Consider the following 25,470-nt stretch of genomic DNA (forward strand, 5'->3'; position numbering starts at 1 on the left):
CCACGCCTGGCTAATTTTTTGTATTTTTAGTAGAGAAGGGGTTTCACCGTGTTAGCCAGGATGGTCTCGATCTCCTGACCTCGTGATCCGCCCACCTTGGCCTCCCAAAGTGCTCGGATTACAGGCGTGAGCTACCGCGCCTGGTCTCTAATAGCACTATTGACCCATTCAGTGACCAAATTCCTGGTTTTGAAACTACAGATGCTTAAGCCCACTTCCTCCCCCAAATTTCCACTGAAATCTACAAAAAATAAAGAACTGAAAAATGAGTGAACAGATTGTAGTATTAACATATTCTCTCAATGAAATACTACTAAGCATTTTAGAAAATAATGAATTATTGATATCTGTGGGCCAGGCACTGATTACAGGCATGAGCCATACCGCCCGGCCAAGACATACCTTTTTTTTGTCCACTGCCATTCCCAGATTCTAGAACAATACCTCACACGATAATTATGCACTGAATAAGATTATATTTACTAATATAACATTAAGCTCAAAGCAAATAGCAGCAATGTTTTTTTCATGCAGTACTAAAATTGTATATTGCTTTCTATGAAAATGTTTTAGTTTTATGTGCAAATGTAAATTTACATAATTATCATATAATTAGAATACACATTTATAAAGAGTATTTACATAAACACTTTCTTTCAAGTGTCATAACCTAAATTACAGTTACCTTATTTAAAGCATGTCCAACATGAGCGTCACCATTTGCATAAGGAGGTCCATCATGAAGGCAAAATTCTGTCTTTACTTTTCTTTCTCTTTGCCATGAATAAAGTTCTGAAAATCCACATTTCTGTTTAAAAAAAAAGATATCTAAACATTATATAAATACATACTCCTGAGTCTAACCATAAATAATAGGCAACACTTGCTTATTTCCATTCCAATTCCATTCCAATCTATTCCATTCCAATCTACTCAACTCTGAAATACAAGGTGAGGTTTCTGAAATGCGTGTCTAAGTACGCATCTCTTAAAATCTTTCAGTAGTTTCTCCATACACCTCAGACTGAAGTCTAAACTCTATATGATATGCAGGACCCTACAAAGGTTTAGTACCGCTAAGTTCTCGGGCATTCTCTCATCACTCCCCATGCTTCACTCCTCACCCCCGACATGTTGAAGGACCTGCGCATTCCCGACAAACATATTCTTGCTATTCTTTGGCTGCAATGCTTGCCATTCCCCAAATCTGGTAACAACATGCATGGCAGTCTTACTTCCCTTCCCTCACTTGCTGTGTGATCTTGGCCAAGTTACTGTGCACTTATGGGCCTGCTTTCCCATCTGAAAAAAAAAAAAGTGCTAAAATCCATCTTACAGGGCTGGTGTGAAGATTAAACGAGGAAACATTTGAAACTGTCACTCTTTCTGGCATACAGAAGGTACTGACTAAAAAGCCTTTAAAAAATTAGATGAACTCTTATAACTGTCAGAATATTTAGGCTAAGTATATTTACTTAACCAATATTCCAAGAATATCAGGGATTTTTAAAGACTAGAATTGCAGAAACTAACAAGAGGAATCTCTGCTCTTAAAAAGTTCAGTTTAGGCTGGGCGCAGTGGCTCATGCCTGTAATCCCAGCACTTTGGGAGGCCGAGGCGGGAAGATCACTTGAGGTCAGGAGTTAGAGACCACCCTGGCCAACATGGTGAAACTCCATCTCTACTAAAAATATAAAAATTAGCCGGGCATGGTGGTGCACACCTGTAATCCCAGCGACTCGGGAGGCTAAGGCAGGAGAATTGCCCGAGCCCGGGAGGCGAAGGTTGTAGTGAGCCGAGATCGCGCCATTGCACTCCAGCCTGGGGGAGTTCAAACGAGTCATAATTCCAACTAGGGATCTAAAAGATCCAAGAAGTGGGCTTCAACTTCCCCTTCATTCATCATAATTGAGGTTTTTAAGTTTTTTTTTAAGGATGGGGGGGTGGGTGTGACTAGCCAGTATGGTCTCGAACTCTTGGCTCAAGCGATTCTCCCGCCTTGGCCTTTCAAAGTTCTGGGATTACAGACGCGAGCCACTGCGCCCAGCCTGGGTTTTTATTTACATGTGGACATGTGAATTTACTTTTTACAAGGCATTGGAAAGTGCCCAAAGTCGACCTGTTTTATCTACGGTAGAAATGGGACATACGTGCGATACATGCTGGTATCTGGGCATCGCTAGTGACCCCTTCAAGTCCCGCTCCGGAACCTGGTACAAAGGAGGGACTTATCTAGAGATTTCTTCACTTAGGTTTTCAGCCCACAAAATTTGTGCGAAGCAGACGAATTCCACCGATCTGGTCACACCCCCGCCCACCCGCACCGGCGTGGAGCGCAGAGGTGTGGCTCCTGCGAGCGCCCAGTGCCCGCGGCCGGATCTGGCCTCTCCGGAGGCCCCGCGCCGAGGCGGGGCCCGTACCTGCTGGATCTCCAGCTCCGTGTCCGGCTGCTGGCGGCCCAGCAGCTTCATGGGGAAGCTGGTCTGCGGCAGCAGCACCGTGTCCCGGTATCTGCCACTATTCGAGTTCGGCTGGTGGTTACTGGCTCCGGAGACCGACCGCACCAGAAACCTCTTCGTCGCCCCTTGCCATCCCGGGCTGCAGGGAAGGCGGGGCGTCCCCCACAAACTTCGGGCAGTGGCCAGGGCGGCCGCCCCCGGCCCGCGAGGACGCAGCCCCCAACGCATGGCCGCGCAACCCCTGAGCGCGGGGTCCTCCGCTCGCGCCCCAGCTTGAAGGGGCAGGACCCCAGGAAACCAAGGAGAGCCGAGTAAGAGGGCGCACGCGCTCCGGGAACGGAAGGGGCGGGGAGGGAGCGGCGGGTAGGGGGGGCGGGGCGGTGGGCACCGCCTTCCCGGAGTCCGCGGAGACTGAGCCACCTCCGGGTCCTCCAAGCAGCCGCCGGGGGGCGGGCTCAGATTCACGGGGGCGGGGAAAGGTGGGGCTCATAGTCCAATCGCTGTGCCCTGCTTTTTAAATATATATATATATTTTTTTAATTTAACACAACATAGCTATGATTGTATCACTGTAACATGTAGCCAATAAAAAGTAAGATGTTTTACATATTCTCTTCAAACGAAGCCTTTGAAATTTGACATGTACTTTGCACATACTGCACATCTCAATCTGGGCTAAACTCATGGCAAGGCCTCAACAGGCACACTTGGGTAATGACTACCACTGTGGGCAGCACAAAGTTCAGTGAAAATATTGTAAAATAATAAAATTTCAGCAAATCGAGTTTTAAAGATCTAATTGGCTATTATTAAATATTCCTAAACCTTTCTACAAAATAGAAAGGATCTCTGATGAGCTGTGGGGGCAGGGTGAGGTTTATAGGCAGAAAAGGTTGAAGAAGACAGAAACAGGGAACGAAAAGCAGACACCATTTGGCTTAATGGATTTGGCTATCATCTCTCCTGATTTCCTGGAACGCAGACCTTACAAGTAAACAGCCTAGTGCAGGAGCTCAGTCCAAATCAGTGACTTCCCATAAATTTTAATAATATTATAAAACAATCTAACCTTTTTTTAAGATTCTCTTAAATCCCTGTTATATCCCACTCATAGAATAGTATGGTATGTATAGCAACTTCTGCTCCTGTTTCTGACAGGTTCTGCTCTATTTGGTTGTCCAATTCATAATAGTTCACAATTGTTACCATTTCATTGTAGAGTATACATCTTGGGAATAGCCTTCCTAATCATAAAACACAACATCCAGAACATTTAGTTCAATGAATAAGAAGGACAGATTTTCTACAAGTATGAAAATTTGTATATACCAAAAAAAGATACCGGAAAGTGAGAAACCAAGTGACAAACAGAAAGCACTCAATCAATGTCAGCCTTTCACCAGTCAGTGACTCCAGCTCTGTACCTGAATTAACTCACTTAATCTTCAAAACCAGATGAGGTGAAGACACAGCATACCAAAAAAACATGTGAGATGGGAACTATGAGTATTACCATTTCACAGATCAGGAAACTGAGGCACATAGAGTTATGTAACTTGCTCAAGATGATACAACTAAGTAGCACAGCTGGAATTCAAACCCAGGCAGTTAGATTCCAGTGTGTGTGCATAGCCACTATGTTATGTTGCCTTCCCTACACTATACTGTGGAAGAAAACATTTGCTACACATTAAAAAATAATAATATACAAAATGCATAAAGAGCTGCTACAGATCAAAAAGATAAATGTAAACAACACAATTTTTTAAAAAAAGGATAAAAGAAGCTGGACACAGTAGCTCATGCCTATAATCCCAGCACTTTAGGAGGCTGAAGTGGAAATATCACTTGAGCCCAGGAGTTTGAGACAACCCTGGGCAACATAGGGAGACCCCTGTCCCTGAAATAATTTTTTAAATTAGCTGGATGTAGTGGCATGTGCTTGTGGTCCCAGCTGCTTCAGAGGCTGTGGGGGGAGGATCACTTTAGCCCAGGAGGTCAAGGCTACAAGTGGGCCATGATTGCACCACTACACTCCTGCCTGGGCAACACAGTGAGAGTCTGTCTCAAAAATAATAATAATAATAAGGCAAAAGAAATGAACAGTCAACTCAGAGACACAGAAGTGGAAACAGCCAATAAACATAAAAAGATCCTCAACTTTAGGAGTCATGAGAATAGACAGTTAAAATACCATTTTCTTTCCAGCAGATTAGAGCAAAAATTAAGAAGTTTGATAACAGGGCTTGGGAGAATGTGTGAAAGTGGACTGCTGATGGTAGCATTAAATATGTACTGTCGGCCAGGTGCGGTGGCTTATGCCTATAATCCCAGCACTTCGGGAGGCCAAGGCGGGTGGATCACCGGAGGTTGGAAGTTCGAGATCAGCCTGACCAACATGGAGAAACCCCATCTCTACTAAAAATACAAAATTAGCTGGGCGTGATGGCGCATGCCTGTAGTCCCAGCTACTCGGGAAGCTGAGGCAGGAGAACGCTGGAACCCAGGAGGCTGAGGTTGCAGTGAGCCAAGATCGTGTCATTGTACTCCAGCCTGGGCAACAAGAGTGAACTATGTCTCAAAAAAAAAAAAAGTACTATCTTTTCGAACGGCAATTTAGCAGTATCCATCACCATTTAAGATGCACTTCAACTGGGCGTGTTGGCTCATGGCTGTAACCTCAGCACTTTGGGAGGCTGAGGCGAGTGGATCACCTGAGTTCAGGAGTTCGAGACCAGCCTGGCCAACATGGTGAAACCCCATCTCTAGTAAAAATACAAAAAATTAGCCAGGAGTGGCTACTCTGGAGGCTACTCTGGAGGCTGAGGCAGAAGAATCACTTGAACTCGGGAGGCAGAGGTTGCAGTGAGAAATCAGTCCACTGCACACCAGCCTGGGCAACAGAGGGAGATTCCATCTCCAAAAAATAAAATAAAATGCACTTCATCTTTGACCCACGGTTTCGCATCTGGGATCTATCACAACTATAGTCTTCCAGGAGCACAAAGATATATTTACATAGAAACTCTCCTAACCAACCTCTACATAACTTGCTGAATTCAGCTATGCCGTTTTCTTGTAAAACCTATGAGAGGATACAATGAACACTTGGGAGATGGCTACTCTTTAGGATGACTGCAGATTTCTATTCTCACTTGTTGAGCTTACCTTGCATTATGTTTGTCTTTATTTAAGCCATTTGTACTTGTCATGTAATTATACAATTTAATTATAAAAAACAAAGTATGGCCAGGCGCAGTGGCTCATGCTCCCAGCACTTTGGGAGGCCGAGGCGGTCAGATCATGAGGTCAGGAGTTCGAGACCAGCCTGGCCAATATGGTGAAACCCCGTCTTTACTAAAAAAAATGCAAAAACTAGCTGGGCGGGGTGGTGCGCGCCTGTAGTCCCAGTTACTCGGGAGGCTGAAGCAGGAGAATAGCTTGAACCCTGGGAGGCAGAGGTTGCAGTGAGCCAAGATCAAGCCATTGCACTCCAGCCTGGGAGACAAAGTAAGACATCGTCTCTCTCTCTCTCTCTCTCTCTCTCTATATATATATATATATATGGTTAAAGTAATATAATTTAAGTTATGTATATTTTGCTACTTCCCAAAAATATACATTAACTTACAGAGTTATTGTGAAAATCAAATGAAGAAGTAAAAACCTTTTTAGGCTGGGCGTAGTGGCTCACACATGTAATCCCAGCACTTTGGGAGGCCAAGGTGAGCAGATCACCTGGGGTCAGGAGTTCAAGACCAGCCTAGCCAATATGATGAAACCCCGCCTGTACTTAAAAAACAAACAAACAAAATTAGCCTGGCGTGGTGGCGCGCCTGTGGTCTTAGCTACTTGGGAGGCTAAAGAGGAAGGATCGCTTGAACCCAGGAGGCGGAGGTTGTAGTGAGCCTAGACTGGGCCACTGCACTCCAGCCTGGGCGACAGGGTGAGACACTGCCCCCTTCCCCAACCAAGCCCCCCAGTAAAAGATCCCATCTGTACAAAAAAAATATTTTAATTAGCCCGGTGTGGTGGCGCGCACCTGCACCAGTAGTCCCAGCTACACGGAAGGCTGAGGCGGGAGGATGGCTTGAGCCTAGAAGTGGGAAGGCAGCAGTGAGCCGTAATCGACTCTGCGCGACAGAGCAAGCTATCTCTCTCTTAAAAAAAAAAAAAAAAAAAAGTAAGCAAGCATCTTTGACACAATTCTGCATAAAGTTGCTTTGTTGTTGCGTGGGGAGTGGGAGGTGGAGGTGTGTGTGGTGGACCTGCTGAAGGCTGTCCACGGACCGCTAGGGGTTCGAAGTTAAATAGCCGCAGAGCGATATCACTAATCCAACGAACATTTTAAAACAGTGAACTCTACGAAGTGGGCTGGAAGACAGCTGAAACCAAAACCAATCTTTTTTTTTTTTTTTTCAACACACTGTTGCTGGCTTAATGTGTTCTTTGCTTCTTCTTCTTTTTTTTTTAGCCAATCTTTGAAAGTTGACACACCTTTCGCTTTTATTTACTTACAACAGGTGACTTGCACCTAGGGAGAGCTTGGAGAAAACACGGACAAGTGGAATTTTCCTGCGGATCAGGAGTCTAAAGAGGCTGTGTCAAATCGCTGTTGTGCGCTTGCGCGGAGTTTCCCGCATGCTCAGTAGCTGAGGTAGGGATGCCATCCATCTCGAAAGACTTACTGACAGTGCGAAATCTCGGTATTGGATGCAGCGAGGGACCTGGGTCTACGATAGCGCGCTTTTGCTGTCCTGAAGTGTTTTTGGTCCAACGTTGTTCCAGGTTTGTCACCGTAAGTTTCTCTCCTGCTGGTCAGGGCAAGAGCCAGGTAGATAGGATTTATGTTAAAAAATAAAATAAAAAAGGTTTATGTGAATCAGATTGCTTCTCCAGATATTCTAATTTCGGACTTGGACTCTTGAGTGTCAATATTTTAATTGTTTATCTGTGCTTTTATTTGCACGATCCGGAAGGTTTTTATAGCCATATATTGTAGGAACAAGACAAACCTAGACATTGACTTTGTTGATGCACCCAAATTTAGAAACTGCTTGGCACCCAAAATTAAATTTATTTAAATAGCAAATATTCTTCCAACTACCATTTCTACATATTTGTAGGTTTGCGTGATTTATTTGGATTTCTCTGGAAATATAATTGCTGGTTCAAAAGATATGTACATTATACTTTTATTACCGTTCTCAAAACTCTGCTAAGAGCGTTCACCGCTTTGCCAACAATGCTCAGGAACATGTTCCTTCACACCCTTGCAAACTGGACAAAGGACAAACTCTTCTTTTCTTCTTCTTCTTCCTTCTTCTTCCTCCTTCCTCCTCCTTCTTCCTTCTTTTTCTCTTTTTTTTTTTGTTTTTTTTTTGTTTTTTTTTTTGAGACAGAGTCTCGCTCTGTCACCCAGGCTGGAGTGCAGTGGCGCGATCTCGGCTCACTGCAAGCTCCGCCTCCCGGGTTCACGCCATTCTCCTGCCTCAGCCTCTCCGAGTAGCTGGGACTACAGGCGCCCGCCACCACACCCAGCTAATTTTTTGTATTTTTAGTAGAGACGGGATTTCACCGTGTTAGTCAGGATGGTCTTGATCTCCTGACCTCGTGATCCGCCCGTCTTGACCTCCCAAAGTGCTGGGATTACAGGAGTGAGCCACCACACCCGGCCTTTTTTTTTTTTTTTTTAAGACAGGGTCTTGCTCTGTCCCCCAGGCTGGAGTACAGTGGTGCCATTATGTCTCACTGCAACCTTGATCTCCCAGGGTCTGGTGATTCTCCCACCTCAGCCTCCCGAGTAGCTGGGACTACAGGCATGTGCCACCACACCGCCTAATTTTTGCATTTTTTTGTAGAGACTAGGTTTTGCAAGCCTGTAATCCCAGCTACTTGGGAGGCTGAGGCAGGAGAATCGCTTAAACCCGGGAGGCAGAGGTTGCAGTAAGCCAAGATCTCGCCATTGCACTCCAGCGTGGGCAACAAGAGCAAAAAATAAATAAATAAATAAAAATTAAAAATAAAATAATCATTTCTCATTGTTTTAGTTTGCATTTCTTTCATAATTAGTGAAGCTGAGTATTTATGTATTTAATAGCCAGTGCTTTTCTCTTTGTAGGTATTGCCTGTTCCTGTTTATTTGCTCATTTTTCTATTGGATTATTCAGCTTTTTTACAAATTAACTCATTTGTCTGGTATGTGATACAGTATTTTTTTCTTATTTTGTCAAGTACCTGTTTATTTAGTTTATGGTATTTTGGCCATGCAGAAGTTTTAATTTTATTTTTATTTATTTATTTATTTATTTTGAGACGGAGTCTTACTCTGTCGCCCAGGCTGGAGTGCAATGGTGCCAATGTTCTCAGCTCACTGCAACTTCCACCTCCTGGGTTCAAGCAATTCTTCTGCCTCAGCCTCCCTAGTAGCTGGGATGACAGGTGTGTGCCACCACGCCCGGCTAATTTTTGTATTTTTAGTAGAGACAGGGTTTCACCAAGTTGGTCAGGCTGGTCTTGAACTCCTGACCTCGTCATCTGCTCAACTTGGCCTCCCAAAGTGCTGGAATTACAGGCCATCGTGCCCGGCAACTTTTAGTTTTATACAGTCAAATTTATCAGTAGAATATTTTATGGATTCTTGGTTTTATGCTTAAAGGGCATTTACCAAGCTTATGAAGTTTATAATTTTTATTTCCATGCTTTTATGGTTTCATTTTTTACTTTTATAAACCATGCATTGAAATGTATTTATATCAAAATGTATTTATATCAAAATATCAAAAGAATGCAAAAAGGACTCAACTTTTTTTTTTTTTTTTTGAGGCGGAGTCTTGCTCTGTCGCCCAGGCTGGAGTGCAGTGGCACCATCTCGGTTCACTGCAACCTCCGCCTCCCAAGTTCAAGCGATTATCCTGCCTCAGCCTCCCGAGTAGCTAGGGTTACAGGCGCCTGCCAATATGCCCGGCTCATTTTTTTTCCCTAAGGTTTAGCAACTCAGGCCGGGCGGAGTAACTCACGCCTGTAATCCCAGCACTTTGGGAGGCTGAGGCAGGCGGATCACAAGGTCAGGAGTTCAAGACCAGCCTGGCCAACACGGTGAAACCCCATCTCTATTAAAAGTACAAAACTTAGCCTGGCGTGGTGGCGTGTGCCTGTAGTCCCAGCTACTCAAGAGGCTGAGGCAGGAGAATTGGCTGAACCCGGGAGGCGGAGGTTGCAGTGAGCCGCAATCACGCCACTGCACTCCAGCCTGGGCAACAGAGTGAGACTCTGTCTCAAAGAAAAAAAAGTTTAGCAACTCAGACCAGGCATGGTGGCTCATGCCTGTAATCCCAGCACCTTGGGAGGCCGAGAAGGGTGGATTGCTTGAGGTCAGGAGTTCGAGACCAGCCTGGCCAATGTGGTGAAACCCCATCTCTACTAAAATTATAAAAAAATTAGCCAGGCGTGGTGATGCGTGCCTGTAGTTCCAGCTATTCAGCCGTATGAGGCAGGAGAATCACTTGAACTCTAGGGGGCGGAAGTTGCAGTGAGCCGAGATCAGGCCACTGCACTCTCGCCTGGGCTACAGAGCAAGGCTACGTATCAAAAAAAAAGAAAAAGTATTTAAAAGTTTAGCGACTGCCCTGCCATTTATGCAAAATTGAATTTCCCCCATGATTTGAAACACTACCTTTAGTGTGTTCAGTTCTATTTCTACAATTTATTTCCTTAATTTGCCTCACTAGCCAAACTTTTATATCATATTTTGATTAAATCATATTTTATCATATTTTGATAATGGATAAGGGGAATACCTCTGTTCATTGTTCTTTTTCCAGAATTTGCTCCATTATGCTTACATTTTTATTTTTTCAGATGACCTTGAACATTATCATCAGGCCAAGTTCTGAAATATAAATAATTTTAGTATTTTGACCTGGAACTCATCATTTTTAGATCCTAATCCTCATATGGTCACAATCGTTATATGAGAAGAAACTAATGTTTGATTCCTGTTGTTTTTTCCATCCTTCTGAACTAGCCCTTTGGCAGTTGTAAAGACTTCTCAAATGGATAGGTATTAGGTCGATGGCCTTAAGTGTTATACAGCTTTTTTTCTTGTCTACTCCAAGCCTCAAGCTCAGAATGTTATGAACAAAAGGCTGTCCTATACTCTGATTGAGGGTCATGTTGATTATCATTTTGTATTCTCAAGGTCAGAATACTGTTGGAGAAGCTAAGGAACTTTTTGCCCTTAACACTGCCCTAATGTCCCTGCAAAATAACCAAAATAAGGACTATCATAATAATGGTTAGCCAGTATTATTTGGTGTTTACCATTTTACAGATTGGGGCACAGAGAATTTAAGTGGTTTTCTCAAGGTCCACAGCTGAGCCAGGATTTGAACACAGGTAGTGGGCTCCAGCACCTGCGCCCTTAAGCACTATGCTGTTTTAGATTAGGCTTTCAGAAAAGACACCTTCACAAGAGTGTTTTAAGGCCCAGAAGATGTAAAACTGGTAGAGAAGGAAGTACAATGGTGTTATTTGAACTGCTTTAAGAAAGTTAACTTGCCTGTAGCTAGTTTGGGCCTTGCTCTTAATCTACCTGTATCATCAAAAGGTAAATCTCATTGTAGTATAGGAGGGGGCATAATTAAAAAGGCTAAAAGGGACCTCTTGTATAGATTTTTTGTTTTGATAATATGACTATGTATTTTTTCTTTTTTTTTTTAACCAAGAACCAACATTGTATTCATCTGTTTAAAAAATATGTAAGAAAATGATTAAGGCTAGGGCATAGTACTATTTCATTACCAATTCAGTTTGGACCAGAGAAGTACTTCAAAGAAGAATGGTAAAAATATTTCCCTATTTGCCAATTAAAAGTGATTTGTGGAATCTCTTTATAAATCATTGTGTGCTTTACGTCAACATTATTTTTCCCATTTTTATTTTCTTCTATTTCTTATTTTTCCCATTCTTATGTTTTATAAGCTGATGTTAGCTTTAACTGGTGGTTATTAAATATAATATCATTTTGTGAGGAAATTAGTAGACAGACAATGCCTGAAAGTTTTTCCTTGGAAGAAAATACCATGGACTTGGCAAATACAAGGGGAAGTAGTTGAGTCATTTATGAAGCCTGACAAAGGTCAAGTGGTTGCTTAACTGGTTCAAAGGTAAATGATATCTATGAAAAGTTATAACAACACCATACAGTGAGGGAAGGTGATCTTCCTATTACAAAAGAATTCTTTTATAACATGGGAATTGAAGGAGCATACGAACACATAATTAAAATATGGTCAAGACATCTGGGTAGAACAAAGCAGTTGCCCAAAGACCACATTTCCAGTGCAGAATAAATCAGATATATGTCTGGATATGGATATAAAGGAATAGAAATAAGACCAGAAAAGTGTTTACTAAATTATTTCTCTGGTTTTTTTTTTCTTTTTCTTTTTCTTTTGAGGCGGAGTCTTGCTCTGTCGCCCAGGGTGGAGTGCAGTGGAGTGATCTCGGCTCACTGCAACCTCCGCCTCCCAGGTTCATGCCATTCTCCTGCCTCAGCCTCCCGAGTAGCTGGGACTACAGGTGCCCACCACCACACCCAACTAATTTTTTGTATTTTTAGTAGAGACGGGGTTTCACTGTGTTAGCCAGGATGGTCTCGATCTCCTGACCTCATGATCCACCCACCTCGGCCTCCCAAAGTGCTGGGATTACATGCGTGAGCCACTGTGCCTGGCCCTATTTCTCTGTTTTCTATCTGAAGTGCTCCTGAATTAATAGTAATTGTAACTGGTTTATTCCACATGTAACTCCTAGTATGCCAAGAAAATTAATCTAGCCTGATTATGATATCATAAAACAAACACTTTATATATAGTCATCCCTCAGTCTATGAGGGAGGTTGATTCCAGGAACCCCCGAGAATACTGAAATCTACACATACTCAAGTCCCACAGTTGGCCCTCCAAAACACTCATAGATGAAAACTCAGTTTTAACAGATCACAGACTCTCTTGAAAATAAAATAAAAATATATTTTAAAAAGTCAGCCTTTCCTGTCTACAGGTTTTACATACCTTTTCTCTCCACATTTGGTTGGAAAAAATCCACAAAGTGAACCGGTGCAGTTCAAGGCCACGTTGTTCAAGTGTCAGCTGCACTTAGAAACGCGTTTTATTGGCCGGCGCGGTGGCTCACGCCTGCAATCCCAGCACTTTGGGAGGCCGAGGTGGGCGGATGACGAGGTCAGGAGATTGAGACCATCCTGGCTAACATGGTGAAACCCCGTCTCTACTAAAAATACAAAAAATTAGCTAGGCGCGGTGGTGGGTGCCTGTAGTCCCAGCTACTTGGGAGGCTGAGGCAGGAGAATGGCGTGAACCCGGGAGGTGGAGTTTGCAGTGAGCCGACATCACGCCAGCCTGGGTGATAGAGCAAGACTCCGTCTCAAAAAAAAAAAAAAGAAACCCATTTTATTTTCATCTTAATTTCCAGACAGCTATTGGTCACAATATGGTATTCATTACCTTACATAAATTTCCTTTTTTTTTATTTTTGAGATGGAATCTTGCTCTGTCGCCCAGACTGGAGTGCACTGGCACAATCTCTCGGCTCACTGCAATTTACACCTCCCGGGTTCATGTGATTGTCCTGCCTCAGCCTCCTGAGTAGCTGGGATTACAAGTGCGTTCCACCACGCCCAGCCAATTTTTGTATTTTTAGTAGACATGCGGTTTCACCATGTTAGTAAGACTGGTCTCGAACTCCTGACCTCATGGTCCGCCCGCCTTGGCCTCCCAAAGTGTTGGGATTACAGGTGTGAGCCACTGTGCCCAGCCATAAATTTCAATTCCATCTTCCTTCTGAAGAGTTTCAAACACTTCACTTATTGTTCCAGTTAGGTTCATAATTCCTGTCAACAGAATGTGGATGATAGAAACAAGATGTAAAGGAGGCTGGGCACAGTGCCTCACACCTGTAGTCCCGGGATTTGGGGAGGCTGAGGCAGGTGGATCTCCTGAGGTCAGGAGTTCAAGACCAGCCTGGCCAACATGGTGAATCCCCGTCTCTACTAACAATACAAAAATTAGCTGGGCGTGGTGTCAGTTGCCTGTGATCTCAGCTACTCAGGAGGCTGAGGCACAAGAATCACTTGAGCCTGGGAGGCAGAGGTTGCAGTGAGCCAAGATTGCACCACTGCACTCCAACCTGGGTGACAGAGTGAGACTACGTCTCAGAAAAAAAAAAGAAAAAAGATGTTAAAGATGTTAAAACATCAAATCAAATATTCAATCAGAAATTCATGGTAGAACAATGACTATTGCTGAATGGAGGTTTATAATGTTCTCTATAGTCCCAGGGCTGAGTGCGGTGGCTCAGGCATGTAATCCCAGCACTTTGGGAGGCCAAGGTGGGCAGATCACTTGAGGTCAGGAATTCAAAACCAGCCTGGCCAACATGGTGAAACCCCATCTCTACTAAAAATACAAAAATTAGCCGAGTGTGGTAACAGGTGTCTATGATCCCAGCTACTCAGGAGGCTGAGGCAGGAGAATCACTTGAACCCCGAAGGCAGAGTTTGCAGTGAGCTGAGATTGTGCCACTGCACTCCAGTCTGGGTGACAGAGCAAGACTCCATCTCAAAAATATATATATATATATAAAATATAAAATATATATATTATTTTATATATATACAGACTTTTATATATATATTATAGTCCTTTCACCTAGGGAACAATCATGTGTTCCCTTATTGTGATGAAATAATGTTGATTTGATTTAGAGGTCGGAAGTTTTTGTCATAGGTTAATTCCCCATAAAACTCTAAGACAGAGATAAAGTGGAAGAGGTTTATTAGGGAGTGCTTTCAGGATCGTTTGTGGAAGGGAAGGGGAGGAAGGGAAGAAAGTAGGAGAAGGTATCTTGGGCTATGATGCAGTCTCAGCTAAGGCCTCAGTTGACCCCATAGGGTATTCTGGAAGCTGGATAGCCCTTCAATGCTGGGGTGGCAGCCCACTTGGGGTAGGAAATGGCCTTTAAATCTCCCTATTGTGACGTTTCAGGTGAAGTGATCCTTCTCAGCAGATATACTCCCAAAGAAAGATGGCAGCTGAGGGCCATCTGTTGACAGCTGTCTTAGCAAGTAGGGAAATAAGCTCTTCAGTCCTGAAGGGAATGCGGGTGGTACATCCAGAACAGTCACTAAAATTTCAGGATTTGAATTCATATTTTCTTTTTTTTTTTGAGACAGAGTCTCACTCTATCGCCCAGGCTAGAGTGCAGTGGTGCGATCTCTGCTCACTGCAGCCTCTGCCTCCCAGGTTCAAGCGATTCTCCTGCCTCAGCCTCCTGAGTAGCTGGGATTACAGGTGTGCACCACCATGCCCAGCTAATTTTTGTATTTTTAGTAGAGACAAGGTTTCACCATGTTGGTTAGACTGGTCTCAAACTCCTGACCTCAGGTGAGCTGCCCACCTTGGCCTCCCAAAATGCTGGGATTACAGGCATTAGCCACCATGCCCGGCCTGAATTCATATTTTCAAAGGAATGTACAGGCCAGACACAGTGGCTCACGCCTGTAATCCCAGCACTTGGGAGGCCAAGGCGGGTGGATCACGAGGTCAGGAGTTCAAGACCAGCCTGGCCAAGATGATGCAACCCCGTGTCCACTAAAAATACAAAAATTAGCCAAGCGTGGTGGTGGGCGCCTGTAATCCCAGCTACTTGGGAGGCTGAGGCAGAGAACTGCTTGAACCCGGGAGGCAGAGGTTGCAGTGAGCCGAGATGGCGCCACTGCAATCCAGCCTGGACGACATAGCAAGACTCCGTCTCAAAAAAAAAAAAAAAAAAGCAATGTACTGGATTCTAAAGGCTGCTTTTTCCGTTTATTTCATTGGAGCTACAGATTTCTGACACTCCTTACTTTTCCAGGTGATTGGCCTTCATTATAATTTGTTAGTTTGCTTGTTCTCTTTATTTGGCTACTGACGAAGATGGAGGTAAATAATAGCAGAGAATATTCACTGATATTCAGAAAATAATTTATAGTTATACGCAATCCCTCTGATGTGGTGAGGCTTTGTTTCCCCACCCAAATCTCATCTTAAATTGTAATCCTCATAATCCCCACGTGTCAAGGGAGAGACCAGGTGGAGGTAATTGAGTCATGGGGGGCAGTGATAGTGAGTGGTTCTCATGAGATCTAATGGTTTTTAAGGGGCTCTTCCCCCTTTGCTTGGCACTTCTTCCTGCCACCTTGTGAAGAAGGTGTCTTGCTTCCCCCTTGTCTTCTGCCATGACTGTTAAGTTTCCTTAGGCCTCTCCAGCCATGCTGAACTGTGAGTCAATTCAACCTCTTTCCTTTATATTAGGTTGGTGCAAAAGTAATTGCGGTTCTTGCCATTGGAAGTAATAAATTACCCAGTCTTGGGTCATTCTTTATAGCCGTATGAAAATGGACTAATACACCCTCCCTTTTTAATTACACCCTACACACCTACATCCCTTATACTATTCATACCTCTTTTGGTGCTTCCTAGTTTTATGTTACAGATATTAGGTTACATTATTTTATCTACAACTCACCAAAATATTAGCTCCTCAAACACAAATCTTACATCTCATATTTTTAGCCTCCAAAGCACCTTCCACATACTTTGCACATTACCCACCACCTCATACACAAACTTTTTCACATGCTCAGCATCCTGGGCCAGTTTCTCCTATGCTTTGACATGCCCCATCTGCAGAGAGACATAAAAAATATAGAATTTATTGAAAGAGTTAATGCCCAAATGGAGTTTTTTCCAAGTTTCTTTTAGTAAATATATATTAAATAATTTACTCAGTTAATGGAAACAATCCCAAGTTAGCACTCAACATGTGTTAAGTTGGATTTAAGTAAATAAAACCAGTAGTTGGCTTTGAAACTAACAAGACGTTTTTCTTGATCTCTTTTTAGAGTGTACCATGGCTTCCAGTAACACTGTGTTGATGCGGTTGGTAGCCTCAGCATATTCTATTGCTCAAAAGGCAGGAATGATAGTCAGACGTGTTATTGCTGAAGGAGACCTGGGTATCGTGGAGAAGGTACTCAAACTCTCATATCATTTCATACCAACTTGATTTTTGTTCTTGAGGTTTAACTAAATGATGTAAGAATGTGGACAGACTTTATCGGTTAAAATAATTGATGGCTCCCTTAGGGAGACTGCAAGACCCTTGGTTCAAAAGGGTTCCATCTCTGCTTTGAAAATGACTCCAAGGCCGGATGTGGTGGCTCACGCCTGTAATCCCGGTACTTTGGGAGACCGAGGCAGGCGGATGATGAGGTCAGGAGTTTGAGACCAGCCTGGCCAACATGGTGAAATCCCGTCTCTACTAAAGATACAAAAAATTAGCCAGGCATGGTGGCGAGCACCTGTAATCCCAGCTACTTGGGAGGCTGAGGCAGGAGAATCGCTTGAACCCGGGAGGCAGAGGTTTCAGTGAGCCGAGATCGCACCATTGCACTCCAGCCTGGGCAACAGGGCGAGGCTCCACCTCAAAAAAAAAAAAAAAAAAAAGACTCCAGACTTTCTACATCCAAGATGTTTATTTATATGTCTGAGTCTTCTGAACCATATCCATCCCCAAGGCATTGTAACCAAGCTTCAAATCCTAGAGTAATCTATTACATGCAACGCCATGCAATCCTTAGTGAACTCAACATGTTTTGTAAAATCTGGCATTTACATAAATATTTGTTATAATCAAAGTGATACATTTTTTTCTTCCTCAGGGAAAAGAAACTCAAAGCAAGGGTGTTTTTCCCGGTATAGTAATTACAAACTTAAATAGATTATCAGAAATACTGATAGTCAATTCTTAAAAGAAATACCACCATGCTTGTGTTCCAGTTTAAAATACAATCTTCTGGCCGGGCGCGGTGGCTCACGCCTGTAATCTCAGCACTTTGGGAGGCCAAGGCGGGCGGATCACAAGGTCAGGAGTTCGAGACCAGCCTGACCAACATGATGAAACCCCATCTCCACTAAAAATACAAAAATTAGCCAGGCATGGTGGTGCACACCTATACTCACAGCTACTCAGGAGGCTGAGGCAGGAGAATTACTTGAACCTGGGAGGTGGAGGTTACAGTGAGCTGAGATCACGCCATTGCACTCCAGCCTGGGCAACAAAAGCAAGACTCCATCTCAAAAAAAAAATACATATATATATAAATCTTCCTTGGGATTTGGTTATTACCTCACATTACAAATTTTACACATAAGTTTTCATATATTAACTTTTAATCCTTAAATTCTTTATTATAATCTTTTTTTTTTTTTTTAAAGAGACAAGGTCTCACATTGTCGCCCAAGGCTGGAGTGCAGTGGCACAGTCCTATGGATAGCTTGTTGCAGCCTCAAGCTCTGGGCTCAAAGGACCCTCTTGGCTTAGCCTCCTGAGTAGTTAGGACTACAGGCAAGCGCCATGGCACCCAGCTAATGTTTTTATTTTGTGGAGATGGGGTTTCAGTATATTGCCCAGGCTGGTCTCAAACTCCTGGCTTCAAGTGATCCACCCACCTTAGACTCCCAAGGTGCTGAGATTATGGGTGTGAGTACAGGTATGAGCCATTACACTTCGCCTAAATCTTTCTTTATTATAGCCTTTAAGGAAAATTGTATTGTAATTTCTTCCAAGTGAGAACATTAATAGGACATGATTGATCATTAGCACTTTAACAATTTAAAATAGAGTGAGTTAAGTCACTCACTTATGAGTGATCTATCTATCTAGGGTTGTTACCATAAGAAAAAGTGAGATATATGAGTAAAAAACAACTTAGAAAAAAGTTGACGTGAGTTCATTATAAAACATTCAACGTAATTGCTTTTAAAAAGTTAACATAAAAATCAGCCTGGGCAACATAGCAAGACCCCATCTGACATGGTGGGACATGCTTGTAGTCCTAGCTTGGGAAGCTGAAGTGGGATAATTGCTTGAGCCCAGGAGTTTGAGGCTGCAGTGACCTGTGATCCCACCACTGTACTCCAGCCTGGGCAACAGAGTAAAACCCTGTCTCTAAAATAAATAAATAAATAATATTAAAAAAAAACTCATAAGAACAAATGAAATAAATCTCATTTCCTTTTTTGATAGATTTATAGGCCTGCTCATAGAGGAAATAGAGGGTATCTTGATTTAAGCAAAACATTTGTTATAGTCTGTCATTTTCTATTTAAGAAAATATTCAAGCTATTTTTAGTTATATAGACGACATCTCCCATCCTGAGCCATGATTAGGTGTATTCATAACTGGATGAATAACATTATCCACAAATTTAAATTCATGAGTCATTTTCATCCTGGAAAAGGATCACTGTTGGCTGATCACAGGACTCTGCTCCTGACATTATACTGTTCTCTTTAATCATTAAATAACATAGAGTTTTAAAAAACATGGAATGTGTTAGCTGAAGTGGAAGATGATATAGAAAACATACTTATCAAATGTGTCAATAAGAGAAAGCTGAGCGGGCTAGTTAATGCATTTGATCACAGAATAAGTATTCAAAATAGTTGCAACCTCTGAGAAAAGTGGACCAAATCCAACAGGATATTATAACAGGAATAATATAAAGCGCTGTATTCATGTTCAAGTTATGTAAGATAAATCTGATTCAAATTTGTTTGAAAAAGAGATTTTAGTTGACCACAGACATGCTTGGTAATAACCAACAAAATAATACTGCTGCTTTCAGAGGGCTACTAATATTATTATTATTATTATTTTTTTTTTTTTTTTGAAGAAGGAGTTTCACTCTTGTTGCCCAGGCTGGAGTGCAATGGCGTGATCTCGGCTCACTGCAGCCTCTGCCTCCCGGGTTCAAGCAATTCTCCTGCCTCAGCCTCCTGGGTAGCTGGGATTACAGGCATGCGCCACCACACTCAGCTAATTTTGTATTTTTTTTTTTTTTTTTTGAGATGGAGTCTCGCTCTGTCACCCAGGCTGGAGTGCAGTGGCACGATCTCGGCTCACTACAAGCTCTGCCTCCCAGGTTCATGCCGTTCTGCTGCCTCAGCCTCCCGAGTAGCTGGGACTACAGGCGCCCGCCACCACACCCGGCTAATTTTTTTGTATTTTTAGTAGAGACAGGGTTTCACCATGTTAGCCAGATGGTCTCGAACTCCTGACCTTGTGATCCGCCTGCCTCGGCCTCCCAAAGTGCTGGGATTACAGGCATGAGCCACTGCGCCTGCCCCCTAATCTCATTTTTTATAAAGTTTTTTCTATTATGAAAAGTAGGAAATGGAGAAAAATGCCAAAAAGTAAACAAAAATCATCCATCATGCCACCATTGCCAATATTTTGAATTATTTCCTTTCAGATCCTTTTCCTTAACATCACTTATTTTAAGTTGATCTTACGTTGAGATTATATTAGACATACAACTTTGAAACCCAGGTAGCTAAAAAGGAACACGGATGTAATGCTAAGTCAGGAAAAAAGGTAACATTCTCATTGTCTTCTGTACTGCTCAGGCATTTCTAGTACTTTATATCCTTCTGTTGATACCCTATTTTTAAAAAACAGCAAAATCAGTTTATCACACAAGGTTCCAATGATGAGGTCTGGAACTGTGTTGATAGAATAGGAAATATTTATCTTAGAGAGGAAAAGAGAATTGCTTTCCTCAGATAGTGGAATGGCTTTCAATGTGTCTTTTTTTTCTCTACAGCAGTGGTCTACAAACTTGATTGATGTATAACTAATCTTCAAACTCAACAATTCTTTTGAGCAGGTTCATTCAAAAGATACTTATAGACACCTACTATGTGCCAGACACAGTTCTTTAGGGAATAAAATCCTTTTGTGGAGCTTACATTCTAGCAGAATAATACTTTGCATTGAGATATACAGCAAATCTCAGTGAGGCATAAAACAGTTGCTTTTCATAATGACTTCTTATCTCATTGCAAAGTATTGTTAAAATTCTACTAAAATGAGGCCAGGTGCACTGGCTCACACCTGTGATCCCAGCGCTTTGGGAGGCCGAGGTGGGCGGATCACGAAGTCAGGAGTCTGAGACCAGCCTGGCCAATATGGTGAAACCCCATCTCTACTAAAAATACAAAAATTAGCCAGGCATGGTGGGGGGCGCCTGCAGTCCCAGCTAGTCAGGAGGCTGAGGCAGGAGAATTACTTGAAGCAGAGAGGCAAAGGTTGCAGTGAGCTGAGATTTCGCCACTGCACTCCAGCCTGGGAGACAGAGTGAGACTCCGTCTCAAAACAAACAAACAAACAAATTGTACTAAGATGATATAATCGTAAATCTACTTAACCAGGCGTATATAAATTGCAACATATCATAAGGCTCTGAAAGCAAACTAACAAAGGAGGTTGTGGTTGTCACTTGCAAACTTTTTCACTAGCATGATTATCTGACATATTGATTGAGTGAGGGTGCCATAGGTGAGCTATATGTTAAATATTACAGCAGTTCATATTCGTGTTTTTTAGATTTTTAGAAATAGGATTTCTTAGGCCGGGCGCGGTGGCTAATGCCTGTAATCTCAGCATTTTGGGAGGTTGAGGCGGGCAGATCACAAGATCAGGAGATCAAGACCATCCTGGCCAACATGGTGAAACCCTGTCTCTACTAAGATACAAAAAGTTAGCCGGGCATGGTGGCACGTGCCTGTAGTCCCAGCTACTCAGGAGGCTGAGGCAGGGGAATTGCTTGAACCCAGGAGGCAGAGTTTGCAGTGAGCCAAGATCGTGCCACTGTACTCCAGCCCGGCAACAGAGCAAGACTCCGTCTCAAAAAAAAAAAAAAACAAATAGGATTTCTTACTCTGTACCTGTGAATCAACTTGAGGACCTATTGAATTATTATGATTAGGATTAGTGTGGAAGTTATAGAAAGATCCAAGGAACACTTTTCTAATAACTATTAACTTTGCCTTGAAAAGTTATACATTTCCTCTCTCTATTTAAGCAAAAGGTTGATGTCTAGAGATAAGGAATTTCTAAACTAGGGAAGAAAATGTTCTAGATTACTTAAAAGCTCCTTTCCAAACTTTCCCACTATTAATCCTTTGAGAAAAACCAAGGCAAGAAACCAGTTAACTCATTTGGTGTTAAGTTCTGTGACTCTAAAAACTGACAGTGTAATCTAAATTATGTAGGCACTCATGCACAAGGAATCAGGGGACAACTTATTTTTCATCAGCTCTGCTAAAATTTGCATTCTTTATTATAGACCTGTGCAACAGACCTGCAGACCAAAGCTGACCGATTGGCACAGATGAGCATATGTTCTTCATTGGCCCGGAAATTCCCCAAACTCACAATTATAGGGGAAGAGGTAAGAGTCGTCAGACATTTTTTAAAAATCCCTGTTTACCAAATGGATTTATAACTGACACTTTAATGATTTATATACCACTGTTATGATTTTAAGCATTATATTTATTGTTTTAAACACAAAAATAATTATTGTATTCCTTGGACTTGGGGGAAATATCTGATTTTAAGACATTTTGGTCTATTTCTAAGCCAGATGTCTTAATTATTGACCATAGAAGATATGGTTACTGTTATACCCAGCATACAAACTGTAAGATGGGCAGAAATCTAGAACTTTGGAATAAAATGGGTTTTGTTGTTTGTTTGTTTTTAAAATTAGGCTTATTTGCATACTTATCCAAAGACTGTAACGCTTTGAAAGTGAGGGAATTAGGCCGGGCACAGTGGCTCACGCCTGTAATCCCAGCACTTTGGGAGGCCAAGGAGGGCGGATCACGAGGTCAGGAGTTCAAGACCAGCCTGACCAACATGGTGAAACTGAACCTGTCTTTACCAAAAATACAAAAATTAGCCAGGCTTGGTGGTGAATGCCTGTAATCCCAGCTACTCAGGAGGCTGAGGAAGGAGAACTGCTTGACCCCAGGATGGGGAGGTTGCAGTGAGCCGAGATGGTGCCCCTGCACTCCAGCCTGGGCAACAGAGCAAGACTCCATCTCAAAAAAAAAAAAAAATGAGGGAATTGACATCTCATGTAATACAAGGGAACTATCTGCTGTCAGAGACACTTGTTTAAATGAGTGTATAATACTTAAAAATTCTTTTCTTTTTAAACTCTGTTCAGTATAATGACATTGGAACCATTTAGTCAATTTTGATGAGCCACATATGGTTGTTTTTGCAAATTTTTAAGGTTTGCTTTAAAAACTCTAAATATAAATGGTAAACCGGAAGAACTAGTGAAAACTGTGATGCTGCATTTCTTCTGTTAATGAGACAAAGCATACTCTGTAAACACTAAACGGCTTCAGTAACCATTAGGGTTATCTCTGCTTTAGGATCTGCCTTCTGAGGAAGTGGATCAAGAGCTGATTGAAGACAGTCAGTGGGAAGAAATACTGAAGCAACCATGCCCATCGCAGTACAGTGCTATTAAAGAAGAAGATGTATGACCCATATTTATACTCAACTCTCTATTAACCTGGGCTTTTTGCCATAGTAAAGGAAATAATATTTGCCTGTAAGATGAAAAATTGGTAGTTATAAAATAGGGGCAACCAGAAACTTGATATCTTTCAGAGCCAACATGGAAGTATCAGGTAACCATATGGATTTAGAGTTCAATTTCTCATCCTATGGGTTTCCTTTCCACTCTAAAACCGTTATTTAAAATACTTTTAGGGCCAGGCATGGTGGCTCACACCTGTAATCCCAGCACTTTGGGAGGCCGAGGTGGTTGGATTGCTTGAGTCTAGGAGTTCGAGACCAGACTGGGCAACATAGTGAAACTCTGTCTCAACAAAAAATACAAAAATTAGCCAGGTATGGTGGTGCACACTTACAATCTCAGCTACTTGGGAGGTTGAGGTGGGAGGATCACCTGAGCCCATGGAGGTTGAGGCTGCAACCAGCACCATCTCTTTTTTTTTTGAGACGGAGTCTCGCTCTGTCACCAGGCTGGAGTACAGGGCCGCGATCTTGGCTCACCACAACCTCTACCTCCTGGGTTCAAGCGATTCTCCTGCCTCAGCCTCACAAGTAGCTGGGACTACAGGCGCACACCACCACGCCCAGCTAATTTTTTTGTATTTTTAGTAGAGATGGGGTTTCACCATGTTGGCCAGAATGGTCTTGATCTCTTCACCTTGTGATCCACCTACCTCAGCCTCCCAAAGTGCTGGGATTACAGGCTTGAGCCACCTCCCCTGGCCCTAGCACCATCTCTTAAAGAGATTATTTTTTCCCCCGTTGAATGGCCTTGGCACACTTGTGAAAAATCAGCAAGCCATAGATGTATGGGTTTCACGCTGGTCGCGGTGGCTCACACCTGTAATCCCAGCACTTTGGGAGGCCGAGGTGGGCAGATCACCTGAGGTCGAGAGTTCAAGACCAGTCTGACCAACATGGAGAATCTCCGTCTCTACCAACAATACAAAATTAGCTGGGCGTGGTGGCGCATGGCCTGTAATCCCAGTTACTCAGGAGGCTGAGGCAGGAGAATTGCTTGAACCTGGGAGGCGGAGGTTGCAGTGAGCCGAGATTGCACCATTGCACTCCAGTCTGGGCGACAAGAGCAAAACTTAGTCTCAAAAAAAAAAAAAAGAAAATAAATAGATGTATGGGTTTCATTATGGACTCTCAGTTATATTCTATTGGTCTATATGTCTATCCTTATGCCAGTACCACACTTTCTTGCTTTGTATTAAGTTTTGCAATTGGGAAGTATAAGTTGTCCTACTTTGTTCCTGCCTTGTACAGTTTTACACATACCCTCCAGCCTGGACAGCAGAGTGAGACCCTGTCTCATTAAATAAATAAATAAATACTTTTAGGAAGAAAATCTAATTTGTTATTTAGTAGATATTTAGTAGGTTTGATAGTAAAACATTCATTGGTAATTGGGGATAGAAGGCTATGAAACAGGTTGCTACCTTATATTTTTAGAAGACCATAAATATCATCCTGCTTGCTTTTTATTGTTGCTTAAGTTAAATCTGTGACTTCAGATAGCCACCATAACGTCTTTAGTTTTCCAATTTTTAATTATTTAAGGCATATTCATTGGAGACTTACTATGAATAAGACACTTTGCTCTGCGGTATGAAGGAAACAAAGAAAATGAGACATGGTGGGGCTGGGCGTGGTGGCTCACGCCTGTAATCTCAGCACTTTGGGAGGCCGAGGCAGGCAGATCACGAGGTCAGGAGATTGAGACCATCCTGGCTAACACGGTGAAACCCCATCTCTACTAAAAATACAAAAAATTAGCCGGGCGTGGTGGCAGGTGCCTGTAGTCCCAGCTACTTGGGAGGCTGAGGCAGGAGAATGGCATGAACCTGGGAGGCGGAGGTTGCAGTGAGCCGAGATCACGCCACTGCACTCCAGCCTGGGTGACAGAGCGAGACTCTGTCTCAAAAAAAAAAAAAAAAAAAAAAGAAAAAAGCAAAGAAAATGAGACGTGGTGTCCTCCATCAGAAACATGCCCTCACTCAGAAATTCACATAATGTTATCATTGTAGTGGTTAAAGGCAGCATATCCTGAATCATATTAAATGTCCTAAACAGAAGGAATTTTCCTTTTAAATCTGCTGCCAGTTTTATTCTTCATTTTTCTTTGGACTGTATGGACTGTGTCCTTAAGATAATCAGACTGTTGTTTTTTTAAAATCAGCACTTATGTATAAAAATGAGTAGCAACTATGCTTGTTCAAAACATTTTTTATGCCACTTTACAAGTTTTTCCTGTACCATGATCTAGAGATCAGTATATTCATTGTGCTTAGTGTTCAAATGATAACAAACTTTTATCAGTTAAGCATTTCATGTTGAAAATCCTTTTTTTTGTTTTTGAGATGGAGTTTTGCTCTTGTCGTCCAGGCTGGAGTGCAATGGCATGATCTCTGCTCACCGCTACCTCCGCCTCCTGAGTTCAAGTGATTCTCCTGCCTCAGCCTACTGAGTAACTGGGATTACAGCCACCCACCACCACGCCC

At 42.6% G+C, this 25,470-nt stretch overlaps 2 protein-coding genes across 4 annotated transcripts in view; one reads left to right on the top strand and one right to left on the bottom strand.

The window, feature by feature from the left end:
* The window catches only part of IARS2 (isoleucyl-tRNA synthetase 2, mitochondrial), a 54,731-nt gene extending 51,934 nt beyond the window's left edge, over window positions 1-2,797 (bottom strand). The window contains exons 1-2 of the mRNA XM_003265081.4: window positions 2,422-2,797; window positions 686-808 (exon numbers count right to left, since the gene is read on the bottom strand). Of these exons, the coding sequence (XP_003265129.1) occupies window positions 686-808; window positions 2,422-2,688 (390 nt within the window). The 5' untranslated portion in view covers window positions 2,689-2,797. The remainder of the gene's footprint in view (window positions 1-685; window positions 809-2,421) is intronic.
* A 4,284-nt stretch (window positions 2,798-7,081) lies between these two features.
* Window positions 7,082-25,470, top strand: part of BPNT1 (3'(2'), 5'-bisphosphate nucleotidase 1) — a 30,258-nt gene continuing 11,869 nt past the window's right edge. Inside the window, exons 1-5 of one of the 3 annotated variants that reach the window (XM_030812860.1) lie at window positions 7,125-7,258; window positions 8,582-8,658; window positions 16,424-16,551; window positions 21,714-21,818; window positions 22,816-22,923. In XM_030812860.1, the coding sequence (XP_030668720.1) occupies window positions 16,432-16,551; window positions 21,714-21,818; window positions 22,816-22,923 (333 nt within the window). In that variant the 5' untranslated portion in view covers window positions 7,125-7,258; window positions 8,582-8,658; window positions 16,424-16,431. Of the gene's footprint in view, window positions 7,259-8,581; window positions 8,659-16,423; window positions 16,552-21,713; window positions 21,819-22,815; window positions 22,924-25,470 lie in introns of all 3 variants that reach the window. The other 2 variants (XM_030812858.1, XM_030812859.1) reach the window with 2 other exon arrangements.

This window comes from Nomascus leucogenys, chromosome 5, assembly GCF_006542625.1.
Source record: "Nomascus leucogenys isolate Asia chromosome 5, Asia_NLE_v1, whole genome shotgun sequence".
NCBI classification, from domain to species: domain Eukaryota; kingdom Metazoa; phylum Chordata; class Mammalia; order Primates; family Hylobatidae; genus Nomascus; species Nomascus leucogenys.